Source organism: Rhea pennata, chromosome 4 (assembly GCF_028389875.1).
Source record: "Rhea pennata isolate bPtePen1 chromosome 4, bPtePen1.pri, whole genome shotgun sequence".
Lineage (NCBI taxonomy): Eukaryota > Metazoa > Chordata > Aves > Rheiformes > Rheidae > Rhea > Rhea pennata.
In genome coordinates, this window is record NC_084666.1 from 44,320,917 (window position 1) to 44,343,133 (window position 22,217).

The window sequence follows — 22,217 nt, forward strand, 5'->3', positions numbered from 1 at the left end:
AAAAAGAGAGGATCCTTCCAAGTCTAGAATGCTAAAAAAGTTACTGAAATTAGACCTTAGATTCTGCAGGATTTTTTCATGTGGATCTCATTTACCAACAAAAATATAAAGCTACAACTCAGACTGACCTAATTTATATGCAACTTTAAAATACTTCAAAAATCAAAGATCATTCAGTGTTAGTTTTCAGGTTTATCCCATTAAACATTAAATCACAGAGGTGAAATACCAGAGCAAGTAGAATTTGCGTTAGCATCCATATCCAGAAACTGCCAAACTGCCTAATAAATCTACTGAATAAATCATGGGGAAAAAATGTCAAGAAGCAAGTAAATAGGAAGGGCAGGCAAACAATCAAAGTGAAGATGAAGTCACATGAAAGGAGTGACAAAGGAAATCGGTGCAAAAGAATGGCGAAAAGCACTTCAGGTTAACCCAGGTTTCACAATTTTCTGTTTGCACACACTATTTCCTCAGACATATATTTCCTGGTGACTTTTGCCTGTCTTGGGTATGTGCATAACTAGCAGCTTTTATTTGTTCACTTTATCATTCAAATTTAAATCAACAGTTAAAAGGAGCCATGAGATTGGGTTAAAAAATACCACTCCACATACTGGACAGAGAAAGCAACTACCTACAAAAGGACAAATCATCAATGCAGTGATTACTAGTAAATTAGTATGCAAAATGAATGAAGATCGTATCAGACATACTACAATCTAATCTAGCCACCTGCATTCTGACTTCACGCATTTCCCACACATAACTGATCAGTTAATGTGTTTCATTAGACAGTAATCCAACCTTGCAGGACGGTTAAGGCGTGACATAAAAATTTGTTCACATCTTCCTCGTGATAGTACAGAAAAAATACAGATGCGTAAAAGCAGCTATACAGGTGCCTTATTTGTATATATACATACACAGATGATATCAAACAATCCAGAAAAGGTGCATTTAGAGCACAGGCTAGCTGCAGTAAGCGAAAAAAATGACAAATGTGTTATTTCAACAAGCTGTTTGCACAAAGAAACTGCAATCTTCAGTTTTCTATTGTAAATCTGAAATGACATTAGATCACATCCCTGCTAATTATAAGCCATGTTGGATTTGTCAATTTGTCACCTTCGGCATAAGAAGCTGGTCACTCCTACTTTGATAAAATTGATGCAAAACCAAACGACAACTTACTCTAATGAGAAGACATCCCACATCCGCTAGTTCTGCATAATCTCACCGGTTACAAAAACTAATACAATGTACTTCATCAAACAAGAGTCACTGTTAGCTCTCTTGCTGACACCAGTGAATTTCTCCACTGCTGAATTATGAAAATGAAGCAGCTCGTTTGTGTTTACAGATTATGCACAGAGTGAGGGAGCTGGCATTAAATCCCGTCTTTAGCACCTTTCAGAATGAATTAATTCTTTGAACACTATATGAAAGGAGGAAGAAACACTTACTAGTATAGAACTTCATTTGCTTCATGCCTTTCATATCTAACAGTTTCACACATCAGTCTGAAAGAGAAAGAAAGAAGTCATTTTTAATTATGATTCTTATCAGTGTCACAAAAGATTTCACTTTCTAAAGTTAGTCAGCATTTCCACATTTGCCTCTAGCACTTACAGAAACTACTATCAATGCAGAACTAAGCTGATTCTTAATTTGAGAAAATAAACTGTTAAATCTAAATATTGAAATTATTCACTCATCCAGTATTTGATTTAGGGGGAAAATGAAAGAAAGAAAATATATATATATATATATAAAATGAATAAAACCGGTAAAATTATATTGATCTCATTTTTAAAGCGATCTAATAAAAACAACTCGCTTTATTATGTAACAATTTACAATTTTGGAAATGGATACAAACTTACAATATGTAATACTGATCAGACACACATTCATATAAGCCATACTTCCTTTTTCAAGTCAAGTCCAAATAATAAGACAAGAAATTATGTCACACGGTAATCTGAAGCTTCTCATTTTGCTAAAATTAAGAAACTTAACCTAAAAATTACCAAGAGACTTTAATGCTGAGCTCCCAGTGAGCTAGAAGCGGAAAGAATTTCCTGCAGAAAAATCTTCTCTCTCTAGAGAGGAGGATTAAACATTTTTGCATTTAATATGTGTCTGACAAATGTGGTGAAATAGAGAGTACCTATAGAAGAGCTTATCACATATTAGGAAATGCAATGTTAGCACAAAATTAACATCAACGCACTTCTTACCACTGACTCAAGGAAATGCACACTGTACATTTCTGGGAAACGAGGAAGAAAAAATCCACCACCTCCCTTGGACATTCTCTGCCACTGAAGGAGACTGCACACATCAAGACTATTTGACAGACAAGCACACAGAGATTTGCCTAAGAGGCTCATATAGACATTAAAGTGAGGAACTACATTTAAATTTGGAAATTCTCATTTCTTGCAGAAATAGTCATCAGAACCTCAATGTACCAATGACCTGGAGCAGGCTCCAAAAATGAACAGGACAAAAAAAAAAAACTCTCAAGCGCTAATGAGTAGAAAAGTTGAGTGGAGGCCTGAAAGAGCTGGTCCGAGTTTGGTGTAAACTTAGTATGAACTTCAAAAGGCTTCTTACTGCCATTTCCCATGGCATTTCCTGAGTTCATTGATTTCAGCAGCCAATGTGCTGCTGCAAGAACTATCTTAGCACTCACCTCTTTCAAGATTTTACTTATTGGTTCAGCCCACTAAGAAATAACACTTTTTCTGTCCACAGTAATAGTGGCTTATTGACAGTTCATAATCTGTTAATAGAAAATTGAGTTGTTCATCTATCTGATCAAGAATCAAGTTTTGTTATCATAGCCTTCCCCTTACCCTCTAGCATTTACCCAATCATCTATGCATTATTGAGTCAATCATTTCTGAGAGGTTTTCTTATAAGTAATTTCCACATAAAATTTCTGTTTAATAAAACACTTTTTGCTTCCTTGCACAGTAAGCAACCTTTTGAACCTCAAACTTTCTCTTTTTGAGATAGTGTTCACCAGCAGAAGATCAAGTCTTGCCAAAACTCTTTACAGACCCAGAAAAGCTACTGTCTGCTTCAAACCCTACGGTCTTCATTTTGTCTCTCTGATCCTCTGTTTGGGAAGAGAATTTGAGAGTGGACATGAGGTTACTGGTAACAAGATCATTAAGGGTACCAAAAAGAAAGAAATTAGAAGTCTTTGCTAGGAATGAGTTTTGAAAATGAAAATACAGTTCAAGTAACACGCAGGATAGTCTATACCCTGCTGGTCAAAAAAAGATTCTGGGCAGTAGGCCATCTAGGAGTAGGAGTTACAGGAAACAGAATCACTTTATTTAACAAGCAAGTTTTGTTCCCCTGTGAATTTGGAGGGAAGGAAATGCATTCTTGATTCTGTCAGCAAGTTCACCATTCCACACTGGCACTGCATGAGAGTTTTATGGCATTTTGATATGATTGGATAGTAACGAATAGCAGGAAAAGCCTCTCTTACAGGAGACGGCCAAGCGTTTCAGTCCTTGGATTAAACTGAAATAGTCAGAAGTTGCAGTTACCGAGCAGTAGAAACTGCATTATCTCTTCAAATATTTAGAAAATAGCATTAGCTTTGGCCAATTTGAGTGTTTCATTTTCACTAGAATATGATCTTTGTGCACCTATTAAACAAATGTAATAAATTCAAGATTATATCATCTGCAGGCTCTAAGTTATTCACCACTAAGGACTATATTTAATACGTTAGTTCTAATGCATGCCAAAGGTTTTTTTGGCATCTTACTGCTGCAAGAAATGCTGTATCCTAAATAGTATTGTAAGAACTTTTTCTCCCACAGTTGCAGGGGAATCCAGCATTTCCCATGTATGGTACTATAAACAGAAGCTCGCTTCTAGGAATTTACTGTGCTGGGAGAGCTACACAAGTTCCACACATTCCTCAGCAAGAATCTCATTCTGGACAGGAAGCCAAAAACCACATATCAACATATCATGCAACCATATGAGCATACTTTGATCTTTGTTAACAAGTTAAAAGTCAGTTCAGTTCCAGCTACGCAGAACTGGATATAAAAAAGTCTTGCATAGGATAGTGTAACCGAAAACATTAATAGAGTATAATCACGGCTTCCTTCCGAAGCAGATATAATTACACAGTTTGCAAGTCAACAGTTGCATTGTAAAATATGTCTCAAGCACTTGGGGGAAACTTTTCTCAAAATTGCAGAATAGTCTTGTGAATGACAAAGCAAGAGGCCAAAAATTAGCCCAAGTCAGTTATTCAAGTCAAAGTCAGTTTCTTCAGCAGATTGCTTCAGCATTTTGGGGTATGGCAAACATTGGCAAGCCCCAGGAGACAAGGTAACAGTAATTTACCCACTTCCTTGTAGAGCGTACAGTAGATGTACCGGCTTCCTTTTGTATCTCCCATCCCACAGTGACGTCCAAATACTACCATTTGAGATTTCTGAAGCTAAGGTGTCTATGTGAGGGTAACTGAAATAATGCCTTAAACGTATGCACATCTTTAAAGGAGAGAAGTTTCATTAAAAGCTTTTATTTGAAATTTCTTTCCTTGAATTTTAAGTCACAAAAACATCGTGGCTTAAACTGATAAAAAAAAATCTTTATTATTCTGTGTGACTAAGTATCATTTGCCCATGTAGTATGTAATTTGTCTAAAACTTCTGCACAATAGCAAGCACAATCTAACACAGAACCTGAGCAATAGATTCTGCTATTACAGTACATAAATGATTAGGGCTATATATGGACTTCCATTCAGGACTGGATCTTGTACTCCGTTGGTACAGCATTTACTTATAGTCTGGAAAAAAAAATGCATTCCTAACAGAACTTAGAAGCAGCAAGCAGGGCTATACACATGCACACATGCAGTATGAAAGTGTTAGTATAACAAGGCCAACATAAAAAAGAAGAATAGGATACAATAATGGCCAGCTTTTTAGTTTGAGGTATGACACAGAAGAGTAGCATACTATTAGCAAGATCTCTGTTCCCTTGCTTTGCTAGTGCATCAAAATACATTAATGCATTAAATATTCCAGAAATAATGAAATAATGGCTATGTTTAGGTAAATGCTGTTAGCAGAGTTATGACATACAACTTCAAATCACCACTTATTTTTCTGAAAACTAAAAAGTTGTTCCTAGTAGAAATTTTATTTTACAGACAAAGAAAGAAAGCAGCATCTCTATATTTTTAACTGAATTTTCGTTTCCTAATAATTTCACCATGTTTGCTGTCTGTCATGACCACATCTTCACATAGCACCTTTACAGTAAAGTATCTCAATTTCAGCTGTCACTGAAGATTTAAATTTAAAGTCTGTTAAATAACTTTCTAAACAACTAAAACTGAAGATTATGCTGTGAATTATGCATCATCTGGACGTGGGAGTGATGAAAAGATGTGTAAAAAGTGTTCCTATAGGAGTTGGAGAACTCAGCTCTGCATTTTAGTAACAGAGGAAGACTCAAAAACAAATTGCAGTTGTCCCCTGTCCAACTCCAGTCTCTCTCTTTCAGGCAGAAAAGTGGCCCCTTTACTTTTCCACAGCACTCCTCATAAAATCTTCAAGACTTGCTTTTCCATTTCCAATCTCTCTTCTCTATTCGAAACTTCCTCAGTATGGAAACACTTAACAGAGAAAGAGGAATAACCATAAAAGACGATCTGTCAAAAGACAGCCTAAGATTTAGTGCGTGCCTCTGGTTAGCTGTCCAGATACTCAAGGAACATAAAATTTGGAGACTGAAGTACATAAGGGATTTCAACTGGCCTTTTTCATGGGAGAGAGGAGAACAGGAGACAGTCAGATACTTTTTGCTCTAATCTTCCCCCTCAGAAGCAGATGAGAAATCATTTCCCTTAGGCCTTTCTAAATAAATTCAGGTTTGGATGTATAACCTGGTGTAAAACTTTTTGCATCCTAAGAGCTGAACTGTAGACAAAAGTATGATCAGTTGAAAATATTTTAAAAACAGAAACATTATAAATTTCTTCATTGTATTCAACTTTGATGACTGTAAAACACCTTTTCTCCACACACAAGCAGTAGCATTTTGATAAAGTATCATACCTTAGCTGATGTTCTCTCAGATTAGACAAGGCTTCCATTCCATGTAAATAGGAATACACAATCTCCAAATCCTACAAATATATGGGAAACATTTATTAGAATTCTCAAATTGGTACAAGTTGTTAAAATACTGTTTTTGTAAAGCTACTAGAGTTCTCCTAGTACGGGCAATAGGCACATTTGAAATAGTACATTTACAAGAAGTTAAATGAATACCTTTAATTATATTTGGGAAACCTGTAAGAGGTAGAACGATGCTGTCCACATCATAAAATATAAACATAGAAAACCTTTACGCTTTGACTGTCATTACTCATGTTCAGCAAACAAGTCAAGTCCAGAGTTCCAGTACTTTGCAACTACTGCTGTCCTGCTTCCCAACACCAACATACTCAAAATCTGAATCTGTTTTGTAAAGCAAGCTCAGGGAGAGAAGTCTTTATGTTCAGGAGAAAAGAAAAAAAATTCTCACTATAAAAAAATTCTGAAATTCTGTCCTCTTCAAATGGAAGGTAAATTATAAAACACATATTTAAAACAGGAAAAAAAAAAAAACTTACCATGAACAGAAAATTACTAAGATAACAATTAAAAAAAATGCATACAATCCTAGTTACGTGGCAAAGTTTAAAAATTAAGACTAAAATTCAACCGATTACTGTGGACTTCAGATACCCAGCCCACAAAATAAAATTGATAGAGATAAAAAGGACATCCGAGACTAAAACTTATCAAGATATAACTACGGAAAAAACACACTAGCCTGAAGCTAGAGGCGTTGCTAACGTTGTATTTAAGCCATGAGAATGCTTAAGGCTACTTCCATTCAGCCCACACCTGTTAAACTGATTTAACTGTGGCTCACGGATTTGATATTTCATCATTCATTTTTGAAAGTGGCTGGTTAGGAGACACTATCACCCACAATTTATTCAAAATCAGAATAGTAGGGGCTTACAACCAGTAGCTGGGACTGACATCAATACCAAACACTCCCATAACAACTTCTTGGAGTGTGAGTTTTCAAGTAGTGAAATAGAGCAAAGCTAATTATCGGGAAAGATGAAGTCACCAGGAGAACTTTGTTGGTTTAAAATGGAGAGCAAAGTACAGAAATGCTACAGTTTTCAGATGCACTGAAAGAATACAGATGTGATATCTTGGTGAAAGACTTCACTAGTGAAGTCCCACCCAGAAGTTTGATTTAAGTGAGAAAAAGATAAAATCTAGTTAGAAGTATTAAATGTACAAACATTACTGTACTTGTCTAAACCACACTGTGGATGAGAAAATATACTGGGAGTTACATTCAATGGTTGAGACTAAATAAATGTGTCTGTTATTCAGTATCTAAGAGAATATCTGTTTCTCACACTGAAAAAAAGAAACATTCAGTTTGAGAAAGTGGAAGAAACGCACAAGCCAAAACCCTGCGGTTTCTTTTCTATCCTGGTCCTTGTGTTTCCTTGTCCGCAAGCGGGTTTGGTCCTCTTGTGAGGAGCGCCGGAGTGAACACATGAAGGACGTAACCAGTTACGTGACGTTTGGTTTGGGAGGGATGAAGGGAAGGGGAGGAGGATTTTACACACAGAAGGCCTAGAAAGAAAACACAGCAGTCACTTGCAATGCAGCGCCAATTACTGCAAAGCGTTTTAAAGCCCCCGGCTGCCACAGTCAGTGACCTGCTCGCTCGTCAGGCAGGCTGAGGGTGAGGAGGTGCGGGCAGGAGCCCTGCTCAGGCCCCGGGGGTGGCACAAGCCTGACGCAGCCCCCAAGCTCAGCACCCGCTGCCGCTTGGCTGTGCGAGCTGCCAGCTGCAGCCGGCAACTGGGGGCGGCCAGGGAAGCTGGGGGCGGATCGGTGCGGACCAGATGCCCCGAGCACTGGATCAGATGGAGAAGAGCCTGGTCAGAAGGTGCTGCTGTAATTCATCTTCAATAAGCCTGTCCAACAACCAACCGACATAGAAAGGAAGGAGAATAACCGGCTGCCACCACCTCCTCCACATCAGGGCTTGCACTGAGGTTGCTCTCAAGTAGCACAGATTTTGTGTGTGATAGAACAGACTAAGAGTCATTAAACGTGCCAACTTACAGGGACCTCTCTAGATCTAAGAGAGGAAGTGTAAGGTCAAAGGGATGCACAGATTTTGTTTCCAAAACTGCCAGGTGATACCAACCTAGAGATCAATACCGCCGATGGGCAAAGTGGCAAAGGATGCAGATTATGTTCCCAGAGCAACACGGTACTGAATGCAGCTGAAGCGAGCAGAAGTAGGGGGGTGCACTTTAACACTGAAGGGAGCAATTACCACCCATTCCACAAGTAGCAGATAAGATCAGTTTATTGAGCACTTTAAAATAAACCCTCTCCAAAACATAATCATATTTGTTTAATATTTGCAAAGATAGCCAAAGATAGCTTCCATAGGTTCCCACCAGGAATTGCAGGATGGAGGAGATCCTTGATGATTCAAAATGGATTAGGGGTAGGGGGAAGTACAAAGGAAAGGAAAAAAGGCAAAACTCCCTAAAACAAACCTTCACTTGTACTTCCACGGTGGCTGCAGACTGCAGCAACACAGGGAAGATAATGTTGAAGACCTCTCATAAGGCGAGAGCTAATTTTTTTTTTTTTTTTTTTTTTTTTTTTTTTTTTTTTTTTTGGAGGTGGAAGGAAGGAGGGGATGCAAAACAGTGGCAACAAAACAGACCAGTGCTCCAGGCAGTGGGCTCCTATCAGAGCAAACAGTCCTTACAACATCGCAGGGTTTGTGCACGAGCATTGTATGGGACAGATGACTCCTAGCAGCGTGCTGCAGCTCACTCTCCAAGCAGCTTAGCACCTTTCGAGAGGGTGAAGTGTCTTAACAGGAAACAGCTCCCTCTAGCTCTAAAAGTTTAGAACTGAAATTTAAGTAACAAATTCCAGCATCATTCCTTTCATTAAATTCCCAATGCTGCAAGATATAGAAAGCTAGAGCAGAGCCAGCCAAAAGAGGTGAATATATTTTCTTATATTGCCATTAGGCACTGCACATTTCCATTTAGTTTGCGGCATTAAAATGTAGGATAGTAATTTCCTTCCCACAGCCCCAAAATAAACAAAACTCCACTAAATTATCCCATTAGTCATCTGAGTTTTCCATTTATCCTAGGAAAACCTATGCTTTTTTTAAAGCAAATATTAACATATTCATTATTAAGCATAAATGATTTATAGCTGTTTCAACTTCTTGAATTAAAGGTGAGTTACTGTACTCAGAAATATTTGCTCTGTTTGAAAATCCTAAATAGATTCAGAATGCTTGAAATAGTGAAATTATAAAAGGCATTTTACAAAACTTAAGCAGGCAAGCTATGAAATTTTTAGTTTTGATATTCTAGACAACTGCCAAGAAGCTAAAAAAATAAAATTCTCAGAAAAAGAACTTTATCTTTCAAAAATAATATGTTTCATCTTTGTGATTTAAGCAGAAGAGCTGAATGATCCCTTACATGCAGCAACTGAATTCAGCCACAGTGGTTTAAGCAAATGCTTTTGGATAACATGCAGCATTCCTGAAAACTATCTTCAGCATTAATCCACAGAATATGCACAAGTATGCAGGTGATGGCAGCAATTTGATGCACTACTGTATTAGTTTTTATAATATATTCATTCAAACTACCACAAGGTGGCAGACTGAGCCATCAAAAGTTCAGAGACAAAGTAATTTTCTTTATACAACTTTCTCTTTTCATTTTAAAAACATGCAGTATTTTGTAACAGTTTATAAAAGTCAGAAGGAGCAAAGCTAATTTTTACTGACACAGCTGATAAAACACTTTGCTACAACAAGTTATATCGATAAAAAAAGCACTGGGAACCACAGAATTTCTGCTTTCAACTTTTATCCAGTCTGGGGAGCTTTAAAAAGATGACTGCAATAACAATGTAAAAGCTCAGTAGCTCTTGCTACACAAAGACTTTTGGCAACAGTTTGAAAAGAATACATCAATAGAAACTCTAAAAGCAAAAAGTTAATTAACGTAAGCACAAATTACCACAGTTTTGTTTTGACTTTGATTTGTTTTTTTTTGATTTTTTTTGTTGTTGTTTAAAAAAATAAAAATAAAATAAACAAGCAGGCCAGAAGACTGGAATCTAACACACACTTAAATTTCTACTACAACCAAAGTTGCATGCTCAACCATCACATGGAGAGCAGTCTGAAGCTTGTTTAATCTGCTGTTATTTCTTCATGTATTTCAGCAGTGTTACTCAGCTCAGTTTAAAATCCTGACTAAATTTTGAAACAGAACAGAGACACTCAAGTTTTAACACAGCTCAGTTAGATCTGCAAAAATATATCCGTCTGCAACCTTACCTGAGCTCTTTATTATAATGAAAAGTCTGCACACAATTGTGTGTCTGTACGTACAGACATTTCTACTCATTTTACCCTGGTTTCAACCATTTTGGCAATGCCAACTACAAAAGCCAGATAAACCAAGAGGAGAACATTGGCCCCAAATTTTTACTGGTTTAATTAAGAAACCGCTGCTTTACTGAAGTGATAGATACACATCAAAATTTACCACTTAAATGGAGTGAAAAATTTACACTGCTCTTCAAAAAAAATTAAAAATTTCAATCCTGGTTTGCATTAAGATGCGAAACTACCATCCTAATTCAACTATTCATCTTTACCACAGTTAAAGAGCAAAGTGCTGACCTGAGAAATTCAATGCTCTATTACAAAAGAAGCTCGCTCCTTTCTCGGAAAGCGTGGCACATGAGCAGAGATGCTTTCACTTTCCACTTGCAGTAGGTTTTTTATTATTATTTTAAAGGACAAGAACAAAACACAAGCTAATTCACTAACTTCAGTGAAAGCTTCTCAGAGTACCTACCAAAGTACCTGAGCCTCAAAATTACCTGCCACACAACTCTTTTTACAAGGCTGATCTTCACTAAAAGGGTTGTTCATCTCTAACTCACGTTAAGCTAGCCAGTGCTAAAATTTGAGCGTATCTGCAGGCTTGCAGCAGCAGATGCCGGCGTAGCCGGGCAGACCCGCATCCCCGCTGCGCCTCTCGGCTCCGGCACGGCCGCTCTCGCGGGAGACCGCGCCCGAGCGCCAGGGTTCGGGGTTACGAGACCGGGAGGTGCCACCTTCCCCTCCTCTGCCCTCGGCTGCGTTGGTGCCACCTCCTCTGCATCAGCACCAGACCTCGCACCGTCACAGAGCAGAAACTAATGTCACATTTTTTCCCACAGCAGCGCGAGCTGCCACCGCTGCATTCACAAGTTACAGCCGACGTGTCCTGCAGCTGCACTAGTTCTAGCATCAGCGTTACAAAGGCAATGAATGGCTCCTTTGGCTGGAGAAGGTGGGCCCTTAAAGTCTTAAATTGGTTTAAAAAGGTCATGAAATCCCGGGATCTTCCTTTTCTCATCTATTTTAACGCATTTTTCCTCACTCCATGGTATACTAACAAGAGCAACAATGCCACATTTTTCTTCCTAGCAAGGAATAAAACTACAGTTTGAGCCAATGTTGCTGCAGTCTTGGCTCCCTGTCCTTGGAGCTGCATGATCCCAGCCTTTCGCTTTATTTCTGGCATCCTGCACTAGAGCTCGTTGGCCCCTCAGCCACTCCGGCAGCTCTGCCAAGCATTTTTTCCCCGATTCTTGTATCATTCACTTACCGCTTGTCTAGCTGCCTGTACTGGCTCACTAGGGCAAAAGTAGTGCCAGTACTGCCAAAGGAAGAGACTAGGCTTCCGTAACATCAATTCTTCTGGCTTAAACAGCTACAGAAGTTCAGTCAGGTCGTTGACGTAAACTTAACGGTTAGTTTAGCTGAGATAGCTGAAGCAGCCATCACCTCTCACTTCTGATTAACCCTTTTGCCAGAAATTTCCATCTCCACTGAAGAGGCACATACCTACTCCCGAGCTGCTTGTTTACAGGAATTAGTTCACACCTGGTTTTTGCTAAAGTGCCAATAGCAGCTCAGGAGAGGACACAAGTCAGCTCCAGTAAGACCTGTCAGGAGGCAGTAATCTTTGAAAGAAAGTGTGGTAGACCTACGTAGGGTAGAAGCTACTTCAGGCATGCCCAGCAAAGCCATCTCCAAACACACGACCTCAACCTGAGAACAAGCTCACGTCTTCCAAACATTAGATTACCAAAAAACTGGCAAAAATCACCAACAGACTTACACTATGACCAAAAAAAATCCAGTACTGCCAAGTATTGCCAACAACCTTGGCATGCCCAAAGGAAGACGAAGCGTTCTACCTTCAGCTTCCCAGCAGAGGAAAAGATCCAACAAGCTCATAATTGCTGTGCAGGAGCATGCCCCGGTACGCATGGACTTATTAGTGAGCCATACCAAAAGTAATTTGTCGAGGACATTAAGATGAAGTATTTGTCATGCAGTGCAAATTTTGACATTTTATTTCAGTATTTCAGCCTTTTACGTCAAGATGTTTCAGGCGGGAGGCGGAGGAGGAAAGGGGAGGGCCTGCTGCCAGAATCCAAACTAATATAGTACAGTTGAAGATAAATTACTTAATAAGTGACTTTTTAACTCGACCGAATATTATTGCAGTATTTCTTCTGCAAGCTATCCTCCCTAGTATACAGCATTTTATGTAGCAATTTGTGGTTTAAAAAAAAATAAAGCCAAAGTTAGAGAAAATAATCTGCTGATGAATTGGGAACCAGACAGATATATATGAAATATTTAAAGAAGTAGAAATGTTACATGTGCTAAGAAACCCAAAGTGGTATTTTCGCACATGAAATTCCACTGGCCATCTTTTATGGATGAGTACAGATGAGGTAATTTATATCTGCAAGTTTTTCTTATACAGTTCAAAATAGACTGATATAAAGGAAACGACTGTATCAGATATTTCAATTTATGGAAGACTAATAAAAGTTCGTGCCTGAACATGGAATGAAACTGCTAACCCTTAATACATTCAGTCTCTAAGCATAGCCTAGGATTCAAGCCTTTGGCCTGCCTTGTATAACAAAAAATGCAAAAAGCAGAGTGGTGGGAAGCAGGAACAAGGAGTGCTGGAGACATTTGGGGAGCAAAGCTATGAATGCAGGCCAGGAGGCAAACGTTTGCTAGCAGAGGTGTTTTGCTGTCTCCAGTCTGTCACTCTCGATATCAGCCTATTCTGTCTTTACATAAACTGCCTCTTCCAGGCAGTAGCTTGTCTTATCCCAGACCTGCAGCTCTCAATTGTTAAAGAACTTGAAATTGAGGAGGCTTTTTTGGAAAACAAGTATTATTATCCATATTCAAAACAGGTGACAAAATTGCAGGATTTAACTGGGATTAAAAGACAACTCTTAAATTTAAGCATCTGTTTAGTATCACATGCTAAATTACCTATTTTAGAACTTCAACTGACCAAAAACTTTTAACATCTTAAACCTATACTGAATTTGTCTCACCTAACACACACTACGGTATTTCAGAAAATTTACGACAGAACTTTACTCCACAGGAATCAGGTATCACTAAGCTTGGGAATCAGTCTTTATCTGGAAGTTTATAAGCTAGCAATTCAATGCAAGCATTCACCTCCTCTGCTCGAGGCAAGCAGGCGAAAGGATATAGAAATTAAAATGATCTTGTTAAGACTTGTTGGCACACTAAAATTGTTATTATTAGCTCTGTGTTCTGGGTTACAAACGGCATTTTCAAAATGGATCGGAAACACAAGAAACAGGCAGTTTTAATCTGGAACTGAAGCACCCACACGTGATGCTAATCAGGAATAACTTCAAAACACTGCAAATATTAAGAGGAAATCTCATTTTCCTGGTTTGCCTTAACTGAGAATTGTCCCAGTATAGAATAAAAATATGCTTCTCTGAAGTCTTTAATTGGATTACTGCCTCTAAGCATCAGAGGCTGGAGAAATACCATTGGATCACAGCAGACTAGCTCTGGAGAAACAAGGTATTTCAGTGGGATGCTTAACTCAGTCCTCCTGTGTTTTAACTGCATTTTGTTTGGTTTGAGAATTTTGAGAATATGCTTCACCAGAAAAAAAATATTCATTAGAAGTCTATTTTTGCATTTTAGATTTTTTCTAATGGAAGTTGGGTTAAAAGTCTCCACTTCTACGTAGTGCCTCACAGATTTACATCTAATAATAAAAACAGTGCTTGGTTTCCAATTTTGCCAGCAAAACCTGCTCAAATACACAAAAATGGAATTGGCAAGTTCAATGACCCACCCATGCAGATTTTTAAGCTAGCTCAAAATTAGTACAATTGATTCAACATATCCTAACTTCTCATAAAGCTTTTAGCAGAATTAAGTAAAGAAATCAAGACATTTATGATTATAATCATCCTGAGAGATGAGGATAAATGTGGAAAGGCTAGATGGGAAATTAAAGCCTGCCATCTCATAGAAGTCATTGAAAAAAAATCTAATGAACAGAGGAAATTATAGGGTAGTGCTGTGCATTTCTTGTCTGCTTTCAAGACTCTCAGAAGTCGGACAATTAAATGCTTAACACAAAAGCATTCGGTTCTGTAGTCTGAAATCCAGCCTTTGGTCACAAGTCCAAATGCAAACAAAATGGTTTCATGGTTTCACTATAAAAGATGTCGCCTGTAGACTGCACATTCCATTATTATGAAAGGCACTTAAGTTATTCACCATTAAAAAATATGTAATTGCCTTTCCCCTCCTTTTCAATATTTATAGCCAACAGTTGGAAGCCTGTATTAAATCTGTTCTATCCATTTTCACATTCATTGCACAAACATTCATGTCTTTTGTTACTGAGTTTTGCCAGTTCCTAGGAGGACTGGTTTGTTTTTTGTAATGCTAAGGAGAGTCTCGGATCAGTCTGAGACAGCCTGTTATTTGTCTCACGTTTTCTATTAGTTATAAGGAGCAAGACCTAAATATCCTACTAGAGAAAAATCCAATTTAGGGATAACAAACATATCAGCTACTAGACATAGTGGGATTTATTTTTAAATAATTATTTGTAGCAAGAAATAGGCATTATATAAATGCATCTAAACATAGAGTACTACAGTGATTGGTAACTTTTTACCAAAATTCAGAAACAAAGACCCAAACAGGGAAACTGAAGTGAAACACAAGAATCCTGGAGTAAACAACTAAAAAGTAACTCCTACTTGGCTCCAGCCATGCTGAGAACAAAAGGAGGACGATAGAAACGCTTAAACAAGACCTCAAGCTAGAGGACATCAGTAAAAGCAAACAGGGTGGTGAGGGAAAGGAGAGTAGCATATCCAGAGGGACTGTCTACTAAAAATAGGGTTGGTGGTGAGCTGTGCTGCAAGGATTCCACGGGACCTGTCAGGGAAAGATTTAAGATACAACAATACTCAGATAGTTTTGTTTGGTTGGTTTAGGGTGCTTAATTAGTCCACAGGTTTTTTCAAAGCAGCCAGGGTTAACATATGTGGTATCAATTTAAGCACAACAACTGTAGTTCAGACAATCCAGACATAACTAAACCCAGTTCTACACAAACTCCCATGAGGAAAGCACATCATTCAAGATCAGGGCCAGACAAGATCTTGATAATGTTTGCATGGTAGCGGGCAAGAGCAAGCTATTTTCTGAGAAGTTAAGTTGCTGTAAAGCTTAGATCATAGTACTTCAACATTAGAATCAAGTGGTTACTGCAGTTACACAGTGTTATTTCTCCAAATGCATCATTAAAAACAATCAGAATGATATATACTTTGGAGCATACCAAGTATTTATATATACTGGTAGTATGTGTGTGTGTGTGTGTGTGTGTGTGTGTGTGTGTGTGTGTGTGTGTGTGTGTACACACTATATAGAGAGTATAAATATACCGGTAGTATATTTGTAGCACACCAAACCTGTTAAGAGATGGAAGTAGTCCAAATCAGTGGAAAAATCACAAGCAAACAAGCTGTAGTGACATTAAAGAGCTCTCTGTTATTTGTCAACTGTAACTGACCTGTGTTAACTGACCATGTGAACATTTTAAGCTTATCGTTGCAAACAAGCTTATATATTTAGTAACAGGCTAGGAACAGAGACAAGGTTGTGTGCAGCTGATGAAGAGCAACCTGTTAAGGCACTTCAACACAATCAGTTGTGGTTGTCTGTCCGTATCCAAAGCTGCAGTGGTCCCACTGCTCATGTTTCACCTAATTCTCCAGAACATTAGCGCTTCTACCTTCTTTTGAAAACTACGCTTTGAATAGGCCTGATTGTGTTTCATAACTATGCTTTTGAGTTGCAGAAGCACAATCTTTTTTTTCAGCCCTGTCCCAAGTGCTGAAAGCCATAAAGCCCCACCCTTTGCTTTTCGTGCTTCTCCAACGCCAAGCGAGAGAAACGAAACCAGAAAACCCCAGAATCACAAGCCTCACGCACGCCTTGAGAAAACCCATCCCAAAGAACAGTTCAACGTGGATTCAGTCAGCAATACGCCTATTCCGGAAACCACCTGCAGCGTTAAGAATATCCTCTGCTCCGCAACCTGAGGTTTTCCAGACGGCCCCCTCAGCCCTGCAGGCGACCCCCAGTAATCCTTTCCAGAAATTACGTGCTGCAGCTGACATCACCGACTAATGAGCTTAATTGGGGATGAGGTCTTTGCTGCTGCTTGCAAGTTTATTGCCATGACAACTCGCAGATGGAAACAAAAGAAACCAACATGCACTGCGAGCAGTGCGGTGCAGAGCCAGAACTTGCAACAGAAATATCTTGGTAGTACTATAATCAACTCAAAATACAGTAAGTTATTTTATATTGCTGGTCTACAATCAACGAAAGCAAAAAATATGAAACAAAAACGAAGCTCTACCCTCCCACTACCGAGGCAACAATCAGTATGTTAACTGAAGTAAAACTGCATAGTTCCCTTTTGGCTTGGAGGGTTTTGTTTTTAGGTGAAAGAATTCATATTTCACTATTTATGCTTATGAATCAAAAAACAAAGAGTCAACAAAAAATGAGGAAGGGTAAGAAAGGATTAGAGCACAAAAAATTTCAAAGGTTCATATCCTGATATACACCCTTGACATTCATGCACTTAAACAAAGCCTTAAGATTGATTCAGACTGATGCAACTTTTCCAACATTTAAAGATACAGGTCCTCTTACTTTAGCTTGTACTTTCAACAAAAGCTTCATAGTTTGATTTCAAGTTTTAAGAAGAGATAGTAAAGAATCATTCTGACATCTTTCTGGAGCAGCCAATTTTATAGCATCACAATATTTCAGAGCATTTTGTCCAACAGATATTAATCCTACTTGAAGCATCAACATGAAAATTATTCCCAGATTACCAGGAAAATGATCATATCAAACACGTATTTGCATATCAAATCAATCCTCACCCAGAAAGTTATCTCAAAGGCTGCTAGTGGCTACATCCTCCTTTATGCAAATACAGCACACATTAGCAAAATGTTAAAGTAGTTCGCACAGATTAATCTCCCAGCCTCCAGTGATTTGTTAGCTCAGCTATTCCCAAAACAGAGGCTATTTTAACAACTCCTAATTTTTATCTTTTTGTTTTTTCCTCTACTATAAGCAATTTGTTTTTAATGTTATATCACTTTGGGATGAATCAACTTCTCAACCTCAGATGGTCTCACTGGAGGTACTGCTCTGACCTGACTTGCGCAGATTTTTGTACTCTTAGAAGCAGAAGGCCCACTGCTTAAGAAATTTTCAAGTCAAGTGTGAAAATACTCATATAGGTTTGACAGCCATAACCTTAATGCAGGGTTTAGGCATGGCCCTCTTAGATGACTGTTCTCTGACCTACTTAGAGCTCTGTGAACCCCAAGAACTGTAAAACAACATTAAAAACAAAAAGGTTCCTATTGCCAAATGAGTTGGACCTTCCTGCTCTCCCTTGCACTAGGAGCTTGTCTGACCACTCAGTCAGCCACCTCGACTTGCCAACAACCCCTCCTCTTTTCCTCGAGCTAGTTCTCGAGATGATCAGGGTTCAATCAACAGGGGCCAAGAGAGTGCCACAGTCAGCACAAGTGAAGCTGCCAATGGGGTGAATGGGAAGCAAGGCCACCCTCTCCCAGTGACAGCCAGACGAGGTGGGTTCAGCCCATGCTCTGGCTGCGCTGCACAGCAGTGCGGTGAAGCCACACAGTGCACCTTCAGCCAACACGGCATTTTATCCTAACAGCTGAACACCAGCTCACTGCCTTTAACGGAAAGGGCTTGTTTTGTCTTGATCCAGTCTATGCCTGACACTATCCAAAAGGGAAAACCAGCAGAAAGAATGCAGAAGTTTAAAGGAAAAGAGAGAAATTGTGTGCTAAAACATCACCAGAATACCCTGCCAGCCTCTACAGATTCCCTTTTTGGGGAACAAGCCATTCAGGCTGTCAAACTGCACTCCAAGGGGAGTGTGGAAACATCTTGTGTTTAGCATTCCCCACCACCAGCCCCAGATAGTTCTTTGCTCAGCGCCTGGAAGTCCCTTTATCTCATCACATGTGCTGAAGGGATCCAGCTAAATTCACTTCATGTCAGAGAGCTCAAAACTGAGACCTCACAGCTATATTCTTTGAGTCTAGATTTCTGTGCTTTAAAACATTGTGTTTTACAATCACACTTCTGTGATTCTGTTTGCACCACAATTTACAGAGATAGTTCGTATGTACATGATCCACAAAGGAAAAGCTGTGTATAAATCATATCTATTGCTTACTCTGGTAAACTCTGCCATAGCTGGCCTTGGATTTTTTGTCTAATAACCTGATCAACAGTTGAAGCTCAACTGCTTACTAATACCCTTGATTCTCTTTTTGCTCACGTACTTCTAAAGCAACTTCTGTGTACAAATACTTGGCTGCATGGACTAACTTTCACTTGGAGATATTACCAACTGTTTCTTTGTGACTGCAGGAGTCTTAGTCAAGAGCATAAGGCAACCCATTTGCAATGACAGCATGTGCTCTACAAACTCTGCTTAACAAGATACTTTAATTTATAATAACTTTTAACAAGATATCCAGCTGTCATGACACAACTGATTTTTTTTTTTAAGTTCCCAACAATGTCATCCCATTTGTTATATGAGCTTCCACACCACCACCAGACCCTCAAATTCTAGCTCGTGCTGACATTTACAAGTCAGTGGGTGGTGCAGCTGTCAAAGGACAAATGGGCAATTTTGTGGAACAGAAACTGAACATCAGACATCTGAAAACCCCATCCGCAGGACAGCAGCGAGCAGTCTCTCAGGATCTTAATCCAACCCAAAATAAAGGGAAACTGGTCTTAAAACTTCATAGTGTTTTCAGAGTGGTGTCATATGTCACATTCTTTGCTTAGTGTACGTCAACTAAGCAGAGTTAGATAACACTAAACTCCTTGCATATAACGAAACACATACCCTTGGTTTCATAACTGCGCATTTTTCCCCTGATCTTACATTTCATTATCTGCAAAGTTTTAAAATCAATCCTTGGAAGGGAAAAGTCTACCAGTTATTTTGAAAACTGATTTAGGCTGAGCATATGACAGCCATCAATTTACCAGATCTTAAGATATTGCTTCTCAGTTGATAAGCAACAAGTATTTTAACACAGAACATGTACCTTTACTGCAGCTTAAATTCGTGCTTTCTAACGACAAACAAAATTGGACATATCAAAAGCACACACATTCTTTATTACAGACTTCTTACATGCCAAGTTACTAATGTACTGTCAAGTCTGACAATTTATTTTTAATGCTAAAAATAACTCAAAACAGATCAGTCAAAGCATCACAGTAAAACATCACATCCCTCTCCAAAGCACTGACCCACGATAAGTGCATTCTCTCCTACCATCGTGCCCTACAAAAACACTTGCAATACTGTTAGCCATCCAAACCTAAATAGGTTCAAGCACCACATCAGTATCTAAACATTCCTAAGAGCGCATTAAGCAACATGACTAATACTAATTACCTGTTTGCACAGGCCTAGAATGTCCTAAAACGAGAAAGAGAGAGAGAAACATCTTGCCACTCCTTTTCCTGAGCCTCGCGCAAGAACGTAAGGGTGGCAGATTTCAGACAGCCACTAACATTTCCTGGCTTATGATGATACAGACCACAAAAAAGTTAGGGAGAACTAAGCAGAGGCATTACCATCTCCTCCAGAAAGCAGCTGGTAGCCCAGTAGGTTTATTCCAGGGGTGCCAGGTGGGATTTGTGGCTGCTCTGTACTCACCAGCACTTGAGTTTTGGGCACGGGGGAAGAGAGAACATTGGTGACAGTGTGACATTGAGGCAGAGCAGCCCTGCAAAACAAGGCACAGTGCCCAAGATACATCAGCTCCAGGGCTGCAGAGCGCTGGGAGGACGACGTCCAGCCCTCCAGCACTCTGCAAGAGGAACCCAGAGCCCGGCGGGCTTATTAGCTTTGGCCTCCACTAGCCTTGGGCTGGCACCTATAGAGCTACTCACCCCAGCTGGGTAGGGCTCATTCAAGCACAAGCAGTACAATACCCAAAACAGTCTCCATACATTTAAATAGCACTTCTCTGCTGGCAGAAAAAGCCATCAGCACCCTTGGGGGGGGGGGGGGGGGGAGCTGCAGACCATACTGGGACTCAGCTCAAGTGCAACAGAGCTGAGTCGAAACTAACTGTGGAAAGCCAAAGCGTCTCCGTATCCTGCTCAGCACCTCCAGGACTCGAAACATGGCTCTGGAGTTAGTCATACTGTCCCAAAGCTGCCACAAGCTTGCCTTGGAGCATTCCTCACACCCTCCCAAAGCTCTGTGTCTCAGCTAAAGCATCCTGCTGCACATGACCCCTCCTCTGAGTGATCATCCCAGCAGGTGTAATACAGATAACACATCCAACACATGAGATTTGTGCCTTGTAAAACCACCTCATTAATTACATTTTACACAGAGCATGATTATTACTACTACCAGTGTCCAATGTATCCAAAGGGTGGCTTGCTTGTCAGATTTTAAATGGCCTCAGGTAAATTGTCTGCTTCAAGAAAGAGTAGATAAATTGTGAACATTTCATGCACTATAGTTAATACAACTACAGCATCTTAAAGTTATAACCTAATCCTCTGTTTTAGGGACAGGGCCCATGCATTATATCACTTGTGTCACAAAGCAGCTTTAAATTCGGTATGTTAGTCCCTCCGCCTTCCTCTCACCACCACTGTTCATACCATTACACCACTTCCACTTTTTCAAAGACTTGAGCTATTTTGCTCTTTCATGAGCTTGGCAATTGCTGTAGATTGGCAAGTACATCTAATGTCTTTTTCCCCCCTCATCCTTAATTCAAAGAAGTTAGTCTATTAACTTTCTACTACTTTCCCTTCTGCAATTGAGTAATACTAGCATTTAGCCACAACGAGCAGAAATACAGTTGATGGCCACCATAAAAAGGAATTAGTGGCCTCCCAGCAGCTGCTACAGAGGAAACACAAAGCCCTAAATAACTACTAGAAGAGAAGGAAAAAAAAATGTCACCTCTCTTGGCAGTCTCAAATACTAAAACAAGATTGAGTAAATGTAACAGTAGCTCCAAGGCCCCACACATTTTATGGCCAGCAAAATCTGGTAAAAATTCTACGCAGGTTCCAGATGTACTTTTAACTAAAGGTTTTTGGCAGTTGCGAAGGTACAGAAGGCAGTCTGGAGCTCTAGAACAAGCACCTCGGCTCGATGCTTCTGTTAAAGCAATCAGCAATTGAACAATTTTCTTGAAAGTTATGTTTATACTTTATGGCTACTCTCAGAGAAACAGGGGATCCCACAGACACCATTCTCTTCCCTACTTTGAGGGCAGAACACCACAATTACGCTGCTTATTCTTGGATTTTGTTCTTTCACAACTAAACAGACTAGAAACACAGTAAGATTTGATTCTGGATCACTGTCACACGCAATGGATCTGAACTACTTGTGTTCACAGAATACTTGACTTCACATCTATAGGGATTAACATCAGGTCAGACATGCAAAACAGAAACAGTGCTCAGAAGCGCTGCTCTAAAGCAGTAGTACTTTGGCTGCTATCACTTGCTTTGCATTCCACTCTTAGCCAAATCCTAATTGC

General features: G+C 39.4%; 1 protein-coding gene across 5 annotated transcripts in view; it reads right to left on the minus strand.

Moving 5' to 3' along the window:
• RAPGEF2 (Rap guanine nucleotide exchange factor 2) overlaps nt 1-22,217 on the minus strand; it is a 192,712-nt gene that overhangs the window by 129,601 nt on the left and 40,894 nt on the right. For 4 of the 5 annotated variants that reach the window (XM_062573814.1, XM_062573811.1, XM_062573810.1 and 1 more), the window contains exons 2-3: nt 6,117-6,187; nt 1,467-1,523 (exon numbers count right to left, since the gene is read on the minus strand). In XM_062573814.1, coding sequence (XP_062429798.1) covers nt 1,467-1,523; nt 6,117-6,187 — 128 coding nt within the window. Of the gene's footprint in view, nt 1-1,466; nt 1,524-6,116; nt 6,188-20,274; nt 20,294-22,217 lie in introns of those variants that run through there. The other variant, XM_062573813.1, reaches the window with a different exon arrangement.